Below are 18,495 nucleotides of genomic sequence, written 5' to 3'. Positions count from 1 at the left end.
TTAATTGCTTACTCTGGGGTCAGAGTGCTTTATAGGGAAAATAGTCAGAAAATACTCTCCGATTGTGAAATGTCAGAGTCTGGAAGGCAGAGGGGAAGCCTCTGAATCTGGGGTCCCCAAAGTGGTCGGGTGTTTCCTCTTGGATCCCTGCCCGCCTTGCTACCTCCTTTCCCTGACCAGGAGCTCTGTGCACACTCCAGGTGGGAGCAGAAACAGCGGAGAGGGGAGATGAGAGGGCGGGAGAGAAAAGCCCATAAATTGGCAGGCGGAGCTTCCCCTGTCCAAGTCTGGCCTGGCTTGCAGGGGAGGGGGCTCTGGAACCAGGGATGTCAGATGCTATCAGCTTCCAGGGGATCATTAAAAGTCGTGAGCGGCCGGGCGGGTGCCGGTGCCTGCAGAGGTCCGCTGCTCCTCGGCCGCCTCCTGCCACCCACTGGGCTGCCTGTGCTGGGTACGCACCCGGGGCGCCTGCCACCTGGCCAATCCTGCTCCTCTCTGTCTCCCTTCTCTGTCTCTAACTTGATTTCTCTCTTCTTTCTCTCTGGGCTGTGTATCTTTTTTCTTTTGTCTTTCTCTCTCTCTACCTCTGTTTCTTTACCCTATCATCATCTCTCTCTCTTTCCTTTTCTCTGCATCTCATTTTTCTTTCTCCATTTTGCTCACTCATTTTTTTTCCCTCTCATTTCTTTCTCTCTGCCTCTTAGATTCGCTGCCATCATGCTCTTTCTTTCTATCTCAATCCTGAAGTTGCAGCAATTTGGGGACCCGAGGGCCCTGAGGCCTGCCTGGGGAAGTTAGGGTTCCTGTCTGCTGCAGGGGGTGGCCAGGCAGGGGAGGGCTGGTGTCCATCTCTCAGGCTGTTGGGTGGGGGCCCTGGCTTTGAAGTGGTAGCTGCTGCCGCGCCCCAAAACCTGGTCTGGATTAGCCACCGTCTGGGCATTTCTTCCCATCACCCAATCTACTCTGTCTGCTGGGAGCGTTGGGCACCAGTACAGAGCTGGGGTCAGGTCTTTGCCAAGTGCCCGGGGGGTGGCAGCCTCTGGGTTGGCAGTGCTGGAGGAGAACACTCAGGGTTTCGTGCCCTCATGCCCACCCCTTGCAGGCTCTGACTGCACAGGGCAGACGCGTGCCCACTCTGAGCCCACTATGCGCCTGCTGCCCTGCACCATGGGCCTGGCAGGCCTGCTCCTCTGGGCGGGTCAGACCGTGAACCCCTTGGTGATGCCCAATGCCTCCCTGCTGCTGGCCCAGCCTGAGCTCTCAGCCGTGGGGCACCCAGCCAGCCTGGGGGAGCCCAGATACCACCGGAAGCGCCACATCTCTGCCCAGGACAGGAGCGCCCTATTGGACTATCACAACCACGTCCGGGCCAGCGTGAACCCACCTGCCGCGAACATGGAGTACATGGTGAGTCCCTTGCCACCCCACCCCCAGGGTGCCCTCCAGCGAGTCCCAGACGACGCAACTTAGCCTGGAACGATGGCTTGGACGGGTGGAGCATTTGCCAGGCTGGCCTCACTGAGGCAGTGCATGGGGCCTGGGATGCATGGGCAGGGGCAGGAATCAGTCTGCCCATTTTGCAGATGGGGAAACTAAGGCGATCACACCAAGGGCATGTATGTGGTACGCTGTGTGCCAGGCACTCCCCACCTATGTTACTTCAGGTCGCCCTCTTCCTTCAAGGCAGGTATTGTCCTCTCCACGTTCCAAAACAAGAAATAGAGACTCAGAATTATCAGCCCAACGACTCCCAGCTGGGATTCCAGCTCAGCTCTGTCTGAGTCTAAAGCTTGTGATCTTAACCAACACAGTTCCCTGCCCAAGAATCTTAGCTCCCCGCTGGGGACCTGTAGGGGGGTCGGTGTCTGGAGCATTCCATGCTATTGTGTCTGTGCCCCAGGGGTTTGTCTAACACACAGGGCCTTTCTCTCAGTGACCTTTGGAGCAGCGGGACCGGTACCTGAGGAATCAGGCTAAGGAAAACCAGCAGCAGGTCACTGGGGAGACTGGAGGCCTTCCCTCCAAGAGGCAGAGCTGGTGGTTCTCTCTCCAGCCCTTCAGGAGCCAGAGTGGAGTCTGCTTTATCACGGCCCCGCCCCCAGGACCATTGTCCCAAACCGGCCCAGAGAGATAGGCTCCCAGCCCACCCACACATTTCTTTAGGGAGGGATTGCCAGCCCACCCCCTGTAAGACAAATATGTGCTTCTCAGCAGCCCCCAGACTCTTCTGCTTCTGCAGATTGTCCTTTCACGTAGGCACTAGCACCTGCTCAGAGCCAGGCCAGAGCTAAGCCCTGCGAATACTGCCAAGAACAGGATGACAGGGACCCTTCCCTCTTGGGTCTTACAAGTTTGTGGGGATGGTAGAAATCAAACATCAATAAAATGTGTGTGTAGGGCAGTAATAAGGTGACGGGAAGGGTGGAAAGCAGGGCTAGAGGGGAGGGGAGTCCTTTGCTTTTTCATCAACCAACTCCTTTGTTTATTAACACAGGGACCAGCACGTAGAAAGCTCTTCAGTTTTTCGAACAAATGACACATTTATTGAGCACCGGTTGCATACGTGGCATTCCCCCACAGGTGTTTAAGGCATGCAGAGCAGGCTCGCTGTCTCCTCCCAGGGGCCCTGGGGAGGGTGGGAGTGTGGGTTTCCTGTTTAGCATGCCCCTTCCCACAGTCCACCGCTTTGTTAGCAGCGGGGTACACTCCTCTGCTTTCCCTGAAAGATTGGGTCAGACAACCCTGATGAGATGTCTAGACCCCTCTTTCTGTACCCCCATTTCTTCTCCACTAACTGACTTTTGCTCACAGAGCAGAGATCTGCTTAAATTCTCCCACGGCCCCAAGAAAAGTCAGGTCCCCTGTTGCATATTCTCACACCTCCACTCTGCTGGTCCCTCCGAGCCCCATCAGGGCGCAGTGATTATTTAATATCTCATTGCCTTGCTGGACTGAAAGGGTATCAGATCCCCAGTACTTAGAAATATCATGCAGTATTTGCTGGACAAATGAATGAACAATATCTCACAGAACCCCAGGAAGTCAGAACCGAAAGGGAACTAACTTTTTTTTTTAGTGCCACTTTCTCTGCTTATAAAACATGGGCATTCATAACCTTAGAGAATTATGCAACTATGAAAAGGTTAAGGAAGGTTTTCTCTATATACTGATGTAGAATAATCACCACTATAAACCATCTTGTTACATGGAAAGAGCAACTTGTAGAACTGAATATCTGGCATGCTGCCATTTGTCAAAAAGTGTATCTATCTCTGCTTGTAAAGGTATAGGATATTTCTGGAAGAAAATGCAAGAAACTCCCAGCGGTTTCTGTTTAGCGTGCTTAGGGGTAGAAGGGGGGATGGGCAAAGGGTGGGGTGTGGGGGTGGGGGAGGATGAGAGCTTTGCTTTCTAGCTTTCCTCTTTTTGGACATTTTTTTTTAAAACATGGGCTGGCACCGGGAATCAAACCTGTGTCTCCAGCATGGCAGGCGAGAACTCTGCCTGCTGAGCCACTGTGGTCCGCCCCGGACATTTTATATATTAAATTTGTGTAGGCTTCCACTACTAAAAAAAAAAAAAAACACCTTTGTATTAGTTTTTTTAATGTTAAAATGAGCACATTTAAAAAATACAATACATGAATAAATGAGTTCCCCTCTCATTCCCCTGGGGTGGTCACTTCTGGGGGCTGCTGAGAACTCCTGGACAAGGCCCCTGAGACCCCACTCAGAGCAGAAAGCCCCAAGTTTGAATCAAGCCCAATGAGGAAAGGCAGCCCTGGACCAGGGGTGAGAGGCCTGGGGTAGCTCTTGGCTCTGGCATGGACTCACTGTGTGACCTTGAGGTCATAGGTCTTCCCTGAGCCTCAGTTTCCTAGTTCGCCAAGTGGGTTTGTTGTAGGGTCCCAAGGGCATCAGGTGAATGTGTATCGAGGGTGCCGGTGAGACACGACCATGGTGACGAAGGCGGTTCCCCTACGGCATTCAGTGGCCTTTCTTTTCCTAGGTCTGGGACGAGCAGCTGGCCAGGTCAGCTGCAGCCTGGGCCACCCAGTGCATCTGGGCCCACGGGCCCTCACAGCTGATGAGACATGCGGGCCAGAACCTGGCCATCCACTCTGGCCGGTGAGTGACCCCTGTCCCTCCTTCACTCAGTCATTCAACAAACATGCACTGAGTGCAGGCCGTGTCCCAGGCAGGCATGGCGCTTGGCCCTGGGATACAGGGGTGAGTGAGACAGAGAAGGTACCTGCCCGCGGGGAGTGTACATTCTAGTTAGGGGAGACAAGCAATAACAGGTAAGCAAATAAGCACACAGATCATTCTAGATGATTCTAGAGAGTGAGGAATGACTGGAAGACACATAAGCAGGGTGAGGAGATGGAGGGTCCTGGGGAGCAGAGTTGGGGGGCGGGGACTGTTGAATGGGTGCTTCAGGCCCAAGGGTGCCCTGCCAGAGTCTGGAGACTGGTTTTGTTCACCCTCCTGACATAATCTCTCCATCATTCTGAGTGCCAGATGGAATCCGGGGACCTGAGCGCCAGCCCGTGTGGCCTTGAAGTTACGTCCTCTTTTTAAATCTTGGTGTCCCCATGTGCCAAACGAGGGGCTGCCTAGCTCAGTTCTTTCCAGACTTGTGGATTTCATCGGCTGATAGGATTTTTAAAAAAGACGTTTGGGATTGCCATAAAATTGCTGTATGTTTATTTTGTGAAATAAGGATATTAGAAAAACAACAGTTCTTGTCTTTCCACCATCCTGCCATAGCCCCACAAACGTGGAAAGGACACAGTCTCAGCATCAAGTCCAGTCCTGTAAATCAAGCTTGGTGGAAAGCCTGCGCCCTGGCCACCTTTCTCATGTTCCCAGCAGGTCGGGGCCAGGCCGGCTTCCGGGAGTTGTGAACAGTGCCTGCATCCTCCAAGCAGACCCCGGCATGCAGCCTTGCGCCCACCTCTTCCTCTCTCCCATGCCATTAAACCCTTCTTGTCAGACTCCACCCCTACCCCATGGCCTTCACTTGAGAGCTTCACGGTGAAAAGAAAACTGTGTCAGGGATGAAGAGGTGCCGTGGTCAACGCTGAGTGTCAATTCTTGCAGATTTGTTTCTCCTTATTAGCCCTTTTCTGTTACTTGTGCCTGGGCTCTCTGTCGCATGTGTAGGATTGAAAAGGTCCTCAGGTCCCACCAGTGGCCTTTCAGATTGCAGTTTCTCCACCTAAGACACCAAGCCCATCTCGCATCTCCAAGGCCAGGGATGCTTTCCCCCAGTCTGAAGTGCCCCTTTGTACGGCAAGAGCAGCTCTGTTTGCTTGACCCTTCACTATGGGCCAGGAACTGGATCATGTAGATGCTTTTCACACATCCTTATGAGGCAGGCACTGCTGTCATTATCTCATTCTATGGAGGAGGGAGCAGAGGGGAGGCGGCAGGGACTCACTACAGGTCCCCAAGCAGGCGGGTGGCAGAGCGGCTCTTCCATTCTCCCACCGGCTTCATCCCTCTTCTCTGCCCCGCCAGGTACCGCTCAGTGGTGGATCTCGTGAAGTCCTGGTCGCAGGAGAAACAGCATTATTTGTTCCCGACCCCAAGGGAGTGCACCCCTCACTGCCTCGGGCGCTGCCGCGGCCCCGTCTGCTCCCACTACACCCAGGTGCTCGCTCGGCAGGGCCGTGGCTGATGGGAGAGTAAACCCTGGTACCTGGGAAGAGGAAGGTGGCTGTTCTAGTCTGCTAGCTGCCAGAACGCAATCTACCAGAATCGGAATGGCTTTTAAAAAGAGAAATTTAATAAGTTGCTAGTCTATACTTCTAAGGCCGAGAAACTGCACCATTTAAAACAGGTCTACAGAAACGTCCAATCTAAGGCATCCAGGGAGAGGTACCTTGGTTCAAGGCCAATGAAGTTCAGGGTTCCTCTCTCATCTGGAAGGGCACATGGCAGACACGGCATCATCTGCTAGCTGCTTCTCCTGGCTTCCTGTTTCATGAAGCTCCCCGAGAGGCATTTTCCTTCTTTGTCTCCAAAGGTCATTGGCCGGTGGACTCTGCTTCTCATGGCTATGTCGTTCTGCTCTGCTCTCTCTGAATCTCCCATTCTCCAAAATGTTTCCTCTTTTATAGGACTTCAGAAACTAATCAAGACCCACCCAAATGGGTGGAGACACGCCTCTACCTAATCCAGCTTAACAGCCACTCTTGATTAAATCACATCTCCAGGGAGATGATCTGATTACAGTTTCAAACATACAATACTGAATAGGGATTAGAAGAAACGGCTGCCTTTACAAAATGGGATTAGGATTAAAACATGGCTTTTCTAGGGGGCATACATCCTTTCAAACCAGCACACTGATGGAACAGAAATTAGGATTAGAACAGAGGTCTTGTGGACTTCCTTTTAGATGACAAGCGTATTCCTGGAAGGTGGTGTGTGCATTGAGTTGAGATGAATTGGATCCTGTTTTGAGTGTCTTAGATAAACTGACCATATTTTCTGACCCCAGAGGGCTTCTGAATTCATGGGTCCAGACAACGTTTTCTAACATTTTCTATTTTCTAAATCTCCCGCTATCTTAAAAATGTCAAAATAAGATTACAAAATTTGTAGTATACTTTGAGAGCTAATGTTAACTGTGCCAACACTTGTATTATGCATAAAAACACAGTGCAATATAATGTTCCAAGTAATAGGACAGACACTCCCATCTGCGTGACAATTGGCTTCTTTCAATCCTGTCAGTGTTTCTCTCACTCATTTGGAGATAATGTCAAAAATCTAAATTTGAGGTCATCTAGGAAATGTCAGGTCTGGACCAAATTCCTTCCTGAATTCCATGAGCCATGAACTACCTCCCTTTTACAAATGAAGAAACTGAGGCACAGAGAGGTTATGTGACTTGGTCAAAGTCATATGCCTCGTGGTAAGGAGATTCTGTTTGACTCCAATGTTTATATTTTAACCTCCAACACAACAGTGATTTTCAGCCTGTGTGTTGAGACCCATTAGGGTCATGAAGTCAATTTTGTGGTTGGTCACTAGGGAAGGAGGGAGGAGGGGGGAGGGGGGAAAGGAAGGAGGGGAGGGGAAAACGTAAGAGAAAAAAGGAGAATGAATAGAACTGCATGGATTCGAGTGCATCGCAGATCATAAGGCTAAATACTGTTTCATGAAAATTTTGTTCCAACTGTTGTGTATGATGCGTGCACGCACACCGGGTAACAATATAAAATGTAGTCCTTACTGGCGGCTGCAGTTAAAAAAAAAAAACCCAACCCGGCTGACACCGGTTCTCTTCCAGTGTCCTGCCTCCAGCCCTCCTCCTTGGGGTGGGAGCTGGCCTCTCCCAGTAAGACCACACCCCGTGAGCGCACAGCACCCCCTCCCAGGAGCCCCCCCAGCCCCAAAGCCCGGCCGCTGAGCCCATCTCATGGCCGCCCCGCCCCTGCCGCCCTCAGATGGTGTGGGCGTCCTCCAGCCGGCTGGGCTGCGCCCTGCGCACCTGCCGCAGCATCCGCGTCCTGCGCAGCACCTGGCGCCGGGCAGTGTACCTGGTCTGCAACTACGCCATCAAGTAAGTGCCAGCGGGAGCCCTGCGGGCCGGGGCCTGGGGCCAGAGGTGGATTCAAAGAAAAGAAGGGCGCGTACTTGGCTAGTTAAATAATAGATATCACGGACACACACATTTACATTGTAAGTAAATGCAATATATTAAATTCCCCGCTGCGTTTCACAGACACCCCTCTTTGCTGCATTCTAAGCAAACTCTCAATACCACACAATTCGGCAGTTTTAAAGGGTCAATTAAGAGCTCATTTTCTTTACCTAAGTCTCAGAAATTAGTGGGAGAGAGGACCGAGGGAGTCGGAAAGGCAGCCTCCCTGATGAAGTCAAAAGTGGGAAATGTGGTTCAGGTCTGCCAGCAAGGTGGGCTTGCAAGTATTTCACCACTGAATTAGATCTCCCCACCCAGAGAAAGGCAGCACTGGACGGCCACAGGCCTCCTGTTAAAAGTACAGGGGCAAAACCCTTCCTGCCAACCCGAAAGAACACCTGGGGCTCTATGGGAGATTCTGCAAAGGCTCTATGCACTGCGATTATTTTCCAGAAACTTACAACCTCCAGATGGTTGCTAGGCCAGATAAGATAGTTCCACCCCCCTGTTCCTTATTATAGACAGCCCTTTCCAACATGAAGAAGTTAGAATGGGCCAAGCCCAAATAGCCCTAAAGATTAGGGGAAAGATTAAAGGAGAAGGTGAAATTAGGACTTAACAAATGAGTATGATTGCTGAAATCATTATATATATATATTTTTTTAATTTTTTAATCTTTATTTATTAAACATAACATACAAACACCAACATTCTTACTATATGATCTTTCTGTTCTTGATATATAATCAATAACTCACAATATCATCACATAGTTGTATATTCATCATCATGATCGTATCTTAGAATATTTTCATCAATTCCAAAAAAAATAAAAAGAAAACAAAAAAATTCATACACACCACACCCCTTATCCCTCCCTTTTACTGATCACTAGCTGAATCATTATACTGATATTTCTTTTAGTCTCCAGTATCTTGGAGCAGCTAGAAGGAAAAACCTAACATTGTGGAATTGTAACCCATGGCAGACTCTGAAATCTGTCCTACAGCTAATTGTTGTGGTGTGCTTTAAAATTTATTGCTTTTTTTGTATAGATGTTATTTTTCACAATAAAAAAGTTAAAAAAAAAACCAAAAGCAGAAGTGTAGGGGCAGCCCCTTTAAGCTCACTACGAAAAACAGAACTGAGAACACTTGCTCCCTGCAGGCAGGCGGATCCCAAAGGTCAGAAAGGAGGGATGTGGCTGAACGGGCTCAGCTCTTCTACCAGGCTCTCTCGGCAGGGTGGGAGAGCGGCCAGGAGTGGTCCCTATATACAGATCCCTTGGAAACATGGAGAAAGGAGAATGGAAGTTCTTATCCAACATACGGTGTGCAAACTTGCAAACATTACTGAGTATAGATTCTAGGTAAATGCAATATTCAGAATTTCAAAATTACATAATAATAACCACCCTTTACTCTCACACGGCCTTTGATTATTTATAAAATACTTTCATTTTATTATCTAATTGAAGAGATGAAAGACAGAAGGGAGATAAGGAGGATATTGGGGAAATATTGGCCCTTTTTACAGATTAAGAAGTTGAAATTTGGGGTGGGCCACGGTGGCTCAGCAGACAGAGTTCTCGCCTACCGGGCCCTGGACCCGGGTTCGATTCCCGGTGCCTTCCCATGAAAGAAATTGAAATTCAGAGAAATTGGGTAACTTATCAAAAGTCACACAGCCAATAAGTAACCCAAGCCTTTCGATTCTAAACCCCATGCTCTGTCTGCCATACTATCCTGATGTTCCAGAAGTCACTGGTCTATAGAAGTCTGGACAAGCTAGGACATTAGTCATTACTTATTTGGGGACATCTACTGACCAAGTGCCACATTTCAGCCCAGCTTTCTCAACACAGAAAATTACAAACCAAATTCCATTACCATCAACTTAAAAGACTGTTCCTATTTGTTCTTTGATATATTGAGTTTTTGATGCATTGCATATTAACAGAGCTTAATAAGATTTTAGTCTCTGGAGTTAAGACTGCCTGGGTTCGCACCTGTGATTTAAACTAACTTCTCCATGCCTTTGTTTCTTCATCAGTAAAATGGGATTTGTTGAGAGCATTCAGTGAGCTAACTCAGGTAATGCCCCAGGCTCTTAGTAAGTGCACGATCTATGTCAGTTCTTATTACCAGACCTGGGTTTGACTTCCATGTGCATGCTGAGGGCTTTGGAGAAGTCATTTTATCTCTACAAGTCTTGGCTCATTAAAGTGAGTTCATACTACCTGGCTCGCAAAATTGTAGGGATTAAATTAAATTTGGCTTGTGTGGTGCCTTGCCCATAGTAAGTGCTAAGTAAATGTTAGCTGTAAATATAACTAGGTTATAAACTCGATACTGCAGTGGTTTACCTTGTTTTTTAAAGCAGAGTTTTCCCCCAAGTGATTAAATGAAACAAAAAAGGGGCTACTTTGATTGTGGCACCCCAGGTGTCTCCACCACCCGCTTCCCAGACGGTCAAGTTCTGGGAGGTTCCCAGTGGCGAGATGACTCAGCAGGCACGAGAAAGAGCTGAGCAAATGGCTCCAGGTTTGAGAGGGGAACGAGGGAGAGGAAGAGAAGTCCGTGGGCCGGGATGCAGAGGAGAGTTGTGGGAAGGTGAGATGGACAAGATGACCCCGCATGCTGCTGGGCGGATCTGGAGTACCTGACCAAAGGCAGTAGATGTGATTCAGAAGCCAGGGGCCTGCAAACCACAGCCCTCGGGCCAAATCTGTGCCCCCCACCCCAAATCTGTTTTTTTGTTGTTGTTTTATATGCTGTATGGTGGCGTCACATTTCATTCTTTTTCCATATGAGCATCCCCTTATCGCACCACCATTTGTTGAATTTTTGTTTTTAGTTTTGAAAAGTGCGTGGGCCGGGAACCAAGCCTGGGTCTCCACATGGCAGGTGAGAATTCTACCACTGAATTACCCTTGCGCAACCTGCCCCTGCCCTCACTGCTTATTTTTGCAAATAAAACTTTTTGCAACTTAGCCATGCCCATTCATGCACAATATTACTTACAGCTGCTTTTGCATTCCAGCAGCAGAGTTGAATAGGTGCGACAGGGACCGTCTGGGCTGCAAAGCCTAAAATATTTACTCTCTGGCCCTTTACAGAAAAAACGTGCTGACCCCTGCCTAGGCAATGTGGAGGCACCAAAAAACCTTGTGGAGCAGGAGAGTCGTGCCATGAGGGTGGTAGTTTTTGGGGAGGAGTAATTCAGCCGCGGATAAGATGGATGTGGGATAAGGCCATTAAAAAAAATGACAGCAGCCACTGTGCTGAGGCTTGGTGTCCCCGGGTCGTGAGGCTGGCTTCCTTATGACCCTCATCTAATGATTCTAGTGGCGTCTGCAGAGCACTCCTATAAGTTACAAAGTGTTTCCTCATAAGTCATTTCACATAATTGTCATGGACACCATTTCCTTTATTTTTTCAGAGGAGAAAAGCAAGTCTCAACAAATGAGGTGGGGGTGGGAAAAGAAATGCCCTGGGAGGGAGGGGTCTCCTCTTGGTTTTCCAGATGAAGAAGCCGAGGTCTGCAGAGGTGACTTGTCCAAGGTCACCCCGCCGGCTGGGGGCAGTGCTGAGAGTTGGGCACTCCGGCCTGGGTGGAGGCGACCCTGTGCCCCTACCCCGTCTCCCCAGGACCTTTTCTCTTCCAGGGGCAACTGGATCGGGGAGGCGCCGTACCAGATGGGGCCGCCGTGTTCCGCCTGCCCCCCCAGTTACCAAGGCAACTGCAGCAGCAACATGTGCTTCTCGGGGCTCCGCTCCAACGGGCTCCCCCGGCTCTGAATTCTCCCGGGGGCCTAACTGTCCAGGCACCCTCCACGAAGATGGGGCCCAGGATGTTGCAGTATCTTAGATTTCCTTTTAAACACTGTACGAATGATATGTGCTAATTTTCCCATTCAAGAATTGAATAGTCTTATTGTACCTCACCTCCTGGGGAAAAAAAACATTTTTTTTTTTTTTTGCTCAAAAACACAACAGAAAGCACCTGAGTGAAATTCACCCCATCCATCTGAATTTTTCCTCCTAGATTCCATTTCCTGAATGTCCTTTGCTCAGTTAATCTTTTTCCCCTCTGATCGCCAGGAAAACGACTTGCATCTTTAATTGAACTAATTCTTAGAGAGCCAGGGCTGGGCAGAGAGTGGTGGCAGCTGCTCGGGTTTGTGATTCTCAGGCTTAACCCCCAAAACACTTTGTCCACCCAATGAGAGGCATTTATGAAATTATCTTCAGCCTGGATCCCACCTCCATCAGTCCGGTAAACAGCACCTAGCTTCTGGGCAGCCTCGGAGGACCTGTGAGTCCCTCTTTCAGTTGGGAACATTTTAGCTGCACTTTCTAAAAATATTGATAATAATCATGATATTATCAAAAGTATTGATATCAATAATTATGATAATAATTTTTGAAAAATAACTTGGAAGCAGCGGCCCACCCCATCCGTCCCCCACTGCATGTCCCTAAAACCAGCAAGGGTCTAGATTTCCCTCTTTGTAAAAGGGGGATAGAGCAAGCCTCAGCAAGCGGGGAGGCTCACTCAGAGCAGCACAGCTTGTCTGTGACGGAGCGGTAGCTGGCACTCAGGCTCAGACATGCCCTTCAGGCTGCTTTCATTAGGACCAAGGCAAAAACCAAGTCAGGACTCTCTTTCCATCTGTCATTTGTCTTTCTGGATTTTTCTACCTATCTGCCTTGGCTCTCTTTTTGTCTGTTTCTCTGCTCTATCTCCATCTCTGTACCTGTCTCTGATTCTCTCTCTTGTTTGCCACAGAACCTCATTCTCATCCCCATAAGCCATTTCCCCCTTCCCCACTCCACCTCACCCCACCCGGAGATCTTAGCACACACAAGTCCCTTTGTCCCCAGAGATAGTAAAATCTCCTCCTGCAGACCTTGCCCTCCAGCGGGCCCCTCCCTGCCTGGCTGGGGAGAGCCTGCTGGAACCAGGCCCCCTGGCCTCAGTCCCTGACGCTGGCCTGGAGGGAGTGGGGTCCCTTCCCTCTTGGCCATTCCCACCCAGTCACGGCCCGCCGAGTGTCACCCTGCCCACAGTGGCGGTGTTCTGAGAGCAGGTTCTGTGGCTCTTCCTGATTCCCCCTCAGCCCGCAGGAGGGTTAAGAGAGGAGGAAAGGGAACTGGTGGGGGGAGATGGGGTGTGTATGTGCCTGTCACTCCGTTTTGAGTCATGATGAAAACGGCACTTTGGCACTGGCAACTTCCAAACGCCTGCACTGAGTGAAAAGGACACTGGAAATGTTCTGGAAATTTGAATGGTATGTGACCGCGGGGTTAACTGACATTCATAAGGTCATCTGGCTAGTAAGGAGCAGTCAGGGGGGTTGAGTTCAGTTTCATCTGACTCCAGAGCTGGTCATATTTTGACTGACCCACAGTGTCTTCCTGAGTCCTGAGCACCTGAATAATTAGAATGCTCACTGCCAGCATTTATGGAGTGTGCCGGCACGTGGTGACATCTTACTCTCGTTGAATTATCATAGCCACCTTCAGGGACAGGTGCTGATCCCATCCCCATTTTACAGATGTAAAAACCAAGGCTCAAGGAGGTTTACTAAATTGTCCAATGTCAAAGAGCAAGTAGGCGGAGGAAGCTGGGTTTGAATGACTCTAATCGATTCAAAAACCCAGGGGCTTAACCCCTTCACTCTCCTGCCTCTTAGCTAAGAAGGGAGAAATTGGGAATTGCGCAGAGGTAGAGACAAAAAGATGCGGCAGAGCTGGGGGTTGAGGACTTGGGGAGGGAGAAGTTGCATTTGGTGTCCTGGCTGGTAAGCTGCTGCTCCAACTGAAGGGGAATTTCTGCTGCAAGAAGTCGGCTTCTTTACCTTCCTCAACGATGATAGCATTTGAACCTCTGTAACATTCTGTACTTTCCCAACACTTCCATTTCCCAGCCTCATCGATCACTCCTTTGCTCATTGATTCAACTACTGAGAGGGTTATAAGCATAGACGCTGGAGCCATAACTGCCTAGGTGAGCCCTAGCGACTGTCAGTCCTTGGGGAAGTTACTGCACACTCTCTGCGCCTCAGTCTTCCCTTCTGTAAATGGGGTAGCAATAAACCAAACTCATGGGGTCATTGGAAAGATGAGGCCACTTAGAATAGCTTCAGGTACGTGGTAAATGCTGTAAAATTGGGAGCTCTGAGCACACTAATGTAGACCAGGAGTGGGCAAAGTGGGGCCCCCGAGCTCCAGGTGTCCAGCCCCTGTTTTGGTAAATGAGATTTTGCTGGAACACGGCCACATCCACTCACTTATGTGTTGTCTATGACTGCTTTCACATTGCAATGGCAGAGCTGAGTCGTTGGAACAGAATGGATGGCTCCCAAAGCCTAAACTGTTTCTACTTGGCCCTTTACAGAAAAACCTTGCTGACCCCTGAGATATAAAATACTCCTGTATTCCTGGAGCTTTACAATTCTATTGGGCAGTCAGGCATTAAACGGAAGATGAACACACATACTTCAGTGCAATTGAAGTTGCACCTAGTGGCAGAGCAGGGAATTGCAGGAGCATGGGGGTGGAGACCTGGAGCACATGGCAATGTCAGAACTGAAAGAAGACCTTCGGGGGGGTGAGGGAAAAGGAGGTGACCCTGGGGAGGGAGGCATGGTCCAACTTATGCACGGTCTCATGAACGCTGCTAGGGAGTTGGGGCTTTTGAGGGTGATGGGGAGGCGCGTCAAGGTTCCAATACTGGAATGACACTGTCAGATTTGTGCTTGAACATAATTCTAGCTGCACCCTGTGAAACGGGCTTGATGGAGGCAGAGGGGCGGCGGGGGCCAGGAACGAGGCTATTTCAGTAACCCAGGTGAGATGAGGAGGGCTGAGCCAAGGTGGCAGCAATGGAAGCAGAGAGAAGTGGATGCATTTTGAGACATTTAGGAAGTGGAGTCCAAGGGCACTTGGTACAGGTTGGGGTGTGTGCATGGAGATGGCATAATGAAGAACGCCTCCCAGGTGAGATGCGTAGGTGGGGGGCAGGGGTGACATTTTACCAAGATGGGGAGTTATAGAAGATGGAGCTCTGATGGGAGCAGAGAACACGTGTCATTTGGGCATATTATCAGATGTCTATGAAGCGTATAAGTGGAGGTATCTAGGAGGATGTATGAATCTGGACTCCAGGGGAGAAAGTTAGGTTAGGGTTTCACAATTGGGAGTCACAGGCACATGGATGGACACTGAAGCCGTGCTGAGGAATGAGATTATGGTACAAGAGACTGTAGAGATGAAAAAAAAAAAATCCAGTGTTTAAGGACAGATATAGAAGCAGGAAATGACAAGAGACAGAGAATCAAAGAACAGTCAAGTAGGAAGAAAACCAGAAGATTGTGGTAGTATGGATGCTAAGGGGAAAGGGCATTTAAAGGGCAAGGGGTCAACTACCAAAGGTTGCCTGGGGCCTAGTAAAATGAGCACGGAATGTTTCGGCACAGAAGTTTGCCAGTGATGACGCAGGGATGTGGGTGTGTGGGTTGGGGCATGCAGCAGAAACCAGACTGGAGGGTTTGCGGCGTAAGGAGGAGATTGAGAAATAGAGACAGCTGATGTAAATGACTATTTGAAAAGGTCCAGCTGCAAGAGGGAGGGGAGATGTGTAGGAGCTGAGTTGGGGATGACTACTGAGGGATTTTATTTGAAAATAAAAGCACTATTAGAGCATGTTTAAATATTTTTTTATTAGAGAAGTTGTGGTTTTACAGAAATATCATGCATGGAATACAGGGTACCCATATACTACCTTATTGTTACCACCTTGCATGAGATTGGTATATTTGTTACAACTGATGAAAGCACGTTTTTATAGTTGTATTATTAAAGATGTTTAAATATTGATAGCATTGTGTGTCTAGAAATCTGTCCTACAGACATGCTCCCACATGTGGGTCAAGATGTGTGTAAAAAGATATTCATTGTTTGTAGTGGTAAAAACCTGGAAACAATTTAAAGTTCCAGCAATAGAAAACTTATAATATGCTCATACAATGCAATACTATGTATCCACTGGAAAGAATGAAGTAGGTATGCTGATATGGAGACAGCCTGTAGATATTAAAGAGAGAAAAAAGCAAGTTGCAGAAGAGTGCCCTTAATATGTTCCCACATATTTATACACATTTATGCTTATTTATGCTGATTTCTGGAAATATATATAAGAATTTGTATATATTAAAAATGTCAATAGAGTGAGACTCGGGATCTGAAAGGGAAGGGAGGGGATAATATTTCATTAAATATGGTTTTGCACCATTTTCATTTTTAACATGTAAATGCATTAGGTTTTTTCATTTACAAAACTAGCATAAACCAAACAACAACAAAAGAAAGTAAAAGGGCAGCTCATAACCACTAGAATGGTTAAAGCTGAAAAGATCGACAACAACAAGTGTTGACAAGGATGTGGAACAAAAGAAGCTCTCCTACACTGCTGGGGGGGTGGGGTGCAAAGTGGTTCAACAGATTTGGAAAACAATTCAGCAGTGTCTTAGTTAACGGGGATGCTGAAACAAAGAACATCAGGTGAGTTGGCTTAAAAAACAGGAATTTACTGTCTCACAACTCTGGAAGCTAAAAGTTCAAAACCAAGATGTTGGCAGGACCGTGCTTCCCCTAAAAGGGAGAATCGATTCCACGCCTTTCTCCTGGCTTCTGTGGGTGGCCAGCAATCCGTGGTGGTCCTTGACTTGTGGCAGCAAAATTTCATCTCTGCCTCCCTCACATGGCATGTATGCTCTCTCTCTCTCTCTCTCTCTCTCTCTCTCTATATATATATATATATATATATATATATACACATAGATATATAGATAGATAGATAGATAGATCTCTCTATATATACACATATTTTTAATTTATTTATTAAACATAACAACATACACACTCTTACCATATGATCATTCCATTCTTGATATATAATCAATAACTCACACTATCATCACATAGTTGTATATTCATCATCATGATCATTTCTTAGAACATTTGCATTGATTCAGAAAAAGAAACAAAAAGAAAACAGAAAAAAATTCATACATACCACACCCCTTCCCCTCCCTTTCATTGATCACTAGCATTTCAATCTACTAAATTTATTTTAACATTTGTTCCCCCTATTGTTTATTTATTTTTAATCCATATGTTCTACTCTGTTGACAAGGTAGATAAAAGGAGCATCAGACACAAGGTTTTCACAATCACACAGTCACACTGTGAAAGCTATATCATTATACAATCATCTTCAAGAAACATGGCTACTGGAACACAGCTCTACATTTTTAGGCAGTTCCCTCCAGCCTCTCCATTACATCTTAACTAACAAGGTGATATCTGTTTAATGTGTAAGAATAACTTCCAGGATAACCTCTCAACTCTGTTTGGAATCTCTCTCTATATGTTTAAATATATATATATATAGCTCTCACTCTTTCTCTCTCAGTTTGTTGTCCATATCTCCTTTCCTTGTAAAAACACCAGGGTGCCCACCAAAATCTACTTTGACCTCATCTTAACTAAAAACACCTTCAAAGACTCTATTTATGGATAAGTTCACATTCATAGGAGTTTGTACTTGAACATGTCTTTTCGGGGAACACAATTCAATCCATGATATACATTGAGTATACATCTACCATGTCAGCCAGCAATTCCACTCCTGTAAGTTTAAGCAAAGGAAATGAAAGTATATGTCCACACAAAGATTTGTGTATGAATATTCATAGCTGTTTAATTCATAATAGCCCCAAACTGGAGACAGCCTAAATGTCCATCCCTAGATGAATAGACAAACAGAATAGACAAATGCACAAACAGTAGCATTCAAGATGAAATACTACTCGGCAATAAGTAGCAAAGTGGCTGAATCTCACAAACTCCATGCTAAGCAAAAGAAACCAGACCCAGAAAAGAACAGGCTGTATGTTTATAAGAAATTCTGGAACAGGTAAATGTATTCTATTATGATAGAAAGCAGATCAGTAGTTGCCCAGAAGTTGGGGGGGGGGGGAGTTACTGCAAAGGGATACAATGGAACTTTTAGGGGTGCTGGTGGTTAGGGGTACATTTGTAAACGCTTGTCAAACTGTACCCCTAAAAGGAATGCATTTTAGTATATGTAAATTATATCTCCATAAAGTTGGCGTTAAAATTCTAAAGAGGGAGAGGTGGAATATTTAGCATAAATCGCCCATGCCTATGTGAGGCTCCTGAGCACGGGGAAGAGGTGGGTGCAGGTCCAGGGAGCCCTAGATGGAAGGAAGTGAGGGAAGTACAGATGCAGGTGAGTTTATGCCTTTGGTGATGGGGAGTTAAGGGAGCCCAGGTTTAAGACTTCTGTTTCTCTATAAGGGAGGTAAAGTCTCATCCTGCAGAGGGTAAGAGTGGAAAAGGTTTGAGGAGGGAAAAGATTTGAAACAGATGTAGAGAATAGGTGAGCAAGGACAAGAGAGACATGGGGTAGACATTCAGGGCACTTTTGAGCATCCCATAAAGTTGATGGTCATGAATTTTTGCTGGTCTCCACTGGTTCCTCTCAGTGGTTTTTTCCTCCAGCACTCTTTGGCTGCCTGCGTGTGGGTGTGAAGAAAACAAGGTACTAAGTCCATCCAGGCTTGGGGTTTTATAAGGTGGTTGCAAAGAAAGGGACTAAAATAATGCACTAAAGACTTTAAACAGAGAGAAATGTTTAAATTAGCTATTTTAGAGGTGGGGCAACCTGCAAGATCTTGTAACTATAGGGAAAGGATATAAATTTACCAAAAACCAGCAAAAAAAAAAAAAATGATGGAGCTGGGGTTTT

The 18,495-nt window shown here is 47.4% G+C and overlaps 1 protein-coding gene across 1 annotated transcript; it reads left to right on the top strand.

The window, feature by feature from the left end:
* Window positions 1-1,146: 1,146 nt before the first annotated feature.
* On the top strand, window positions 1,147-11,456 carry R3HDML (R3H domain containing like). The gene is made up of 5 exons (XM_077159469.1): window positions 1,147-1,407; window positions 4,009-4,127; window positions 5,523-5,655; window positions 7,460-7,575; window positions 11,324-11,456. The coding sequence occupies exons 1-5, from the start codon at window positions 1,147-1,149 to the stop codon at window positions 11,454-11,456; spliced, it is 762 nt and encodes a 253-aa protein (XP_077015584.1).
* Window positions 11,457-18,495: the final 7,039 nt, after the last annotated feature.

The sequence above is a fragment of the Tamandua tetradactyla genome, chromosome 1 (assembly GCF_023851605.1).
Source record: "Tamandua tetradactyla isolate mTamTet1 chromosome 1, mTamTet1.pri, whole genome shotgun sequence".
In the NCBI taxonomy this organism is placed as follows: domain Eukaryota; kingdom Metazoa; phylum Chordata; class Mammalia; order Pilosa; family Myrmecophagidae; genus Tamandua; species Tamandua tetradactyla.
Note: the sequence above shows the minus strand (reverse complement) of the source record. Positions and strands in the feature narration are given on the sequence as shown.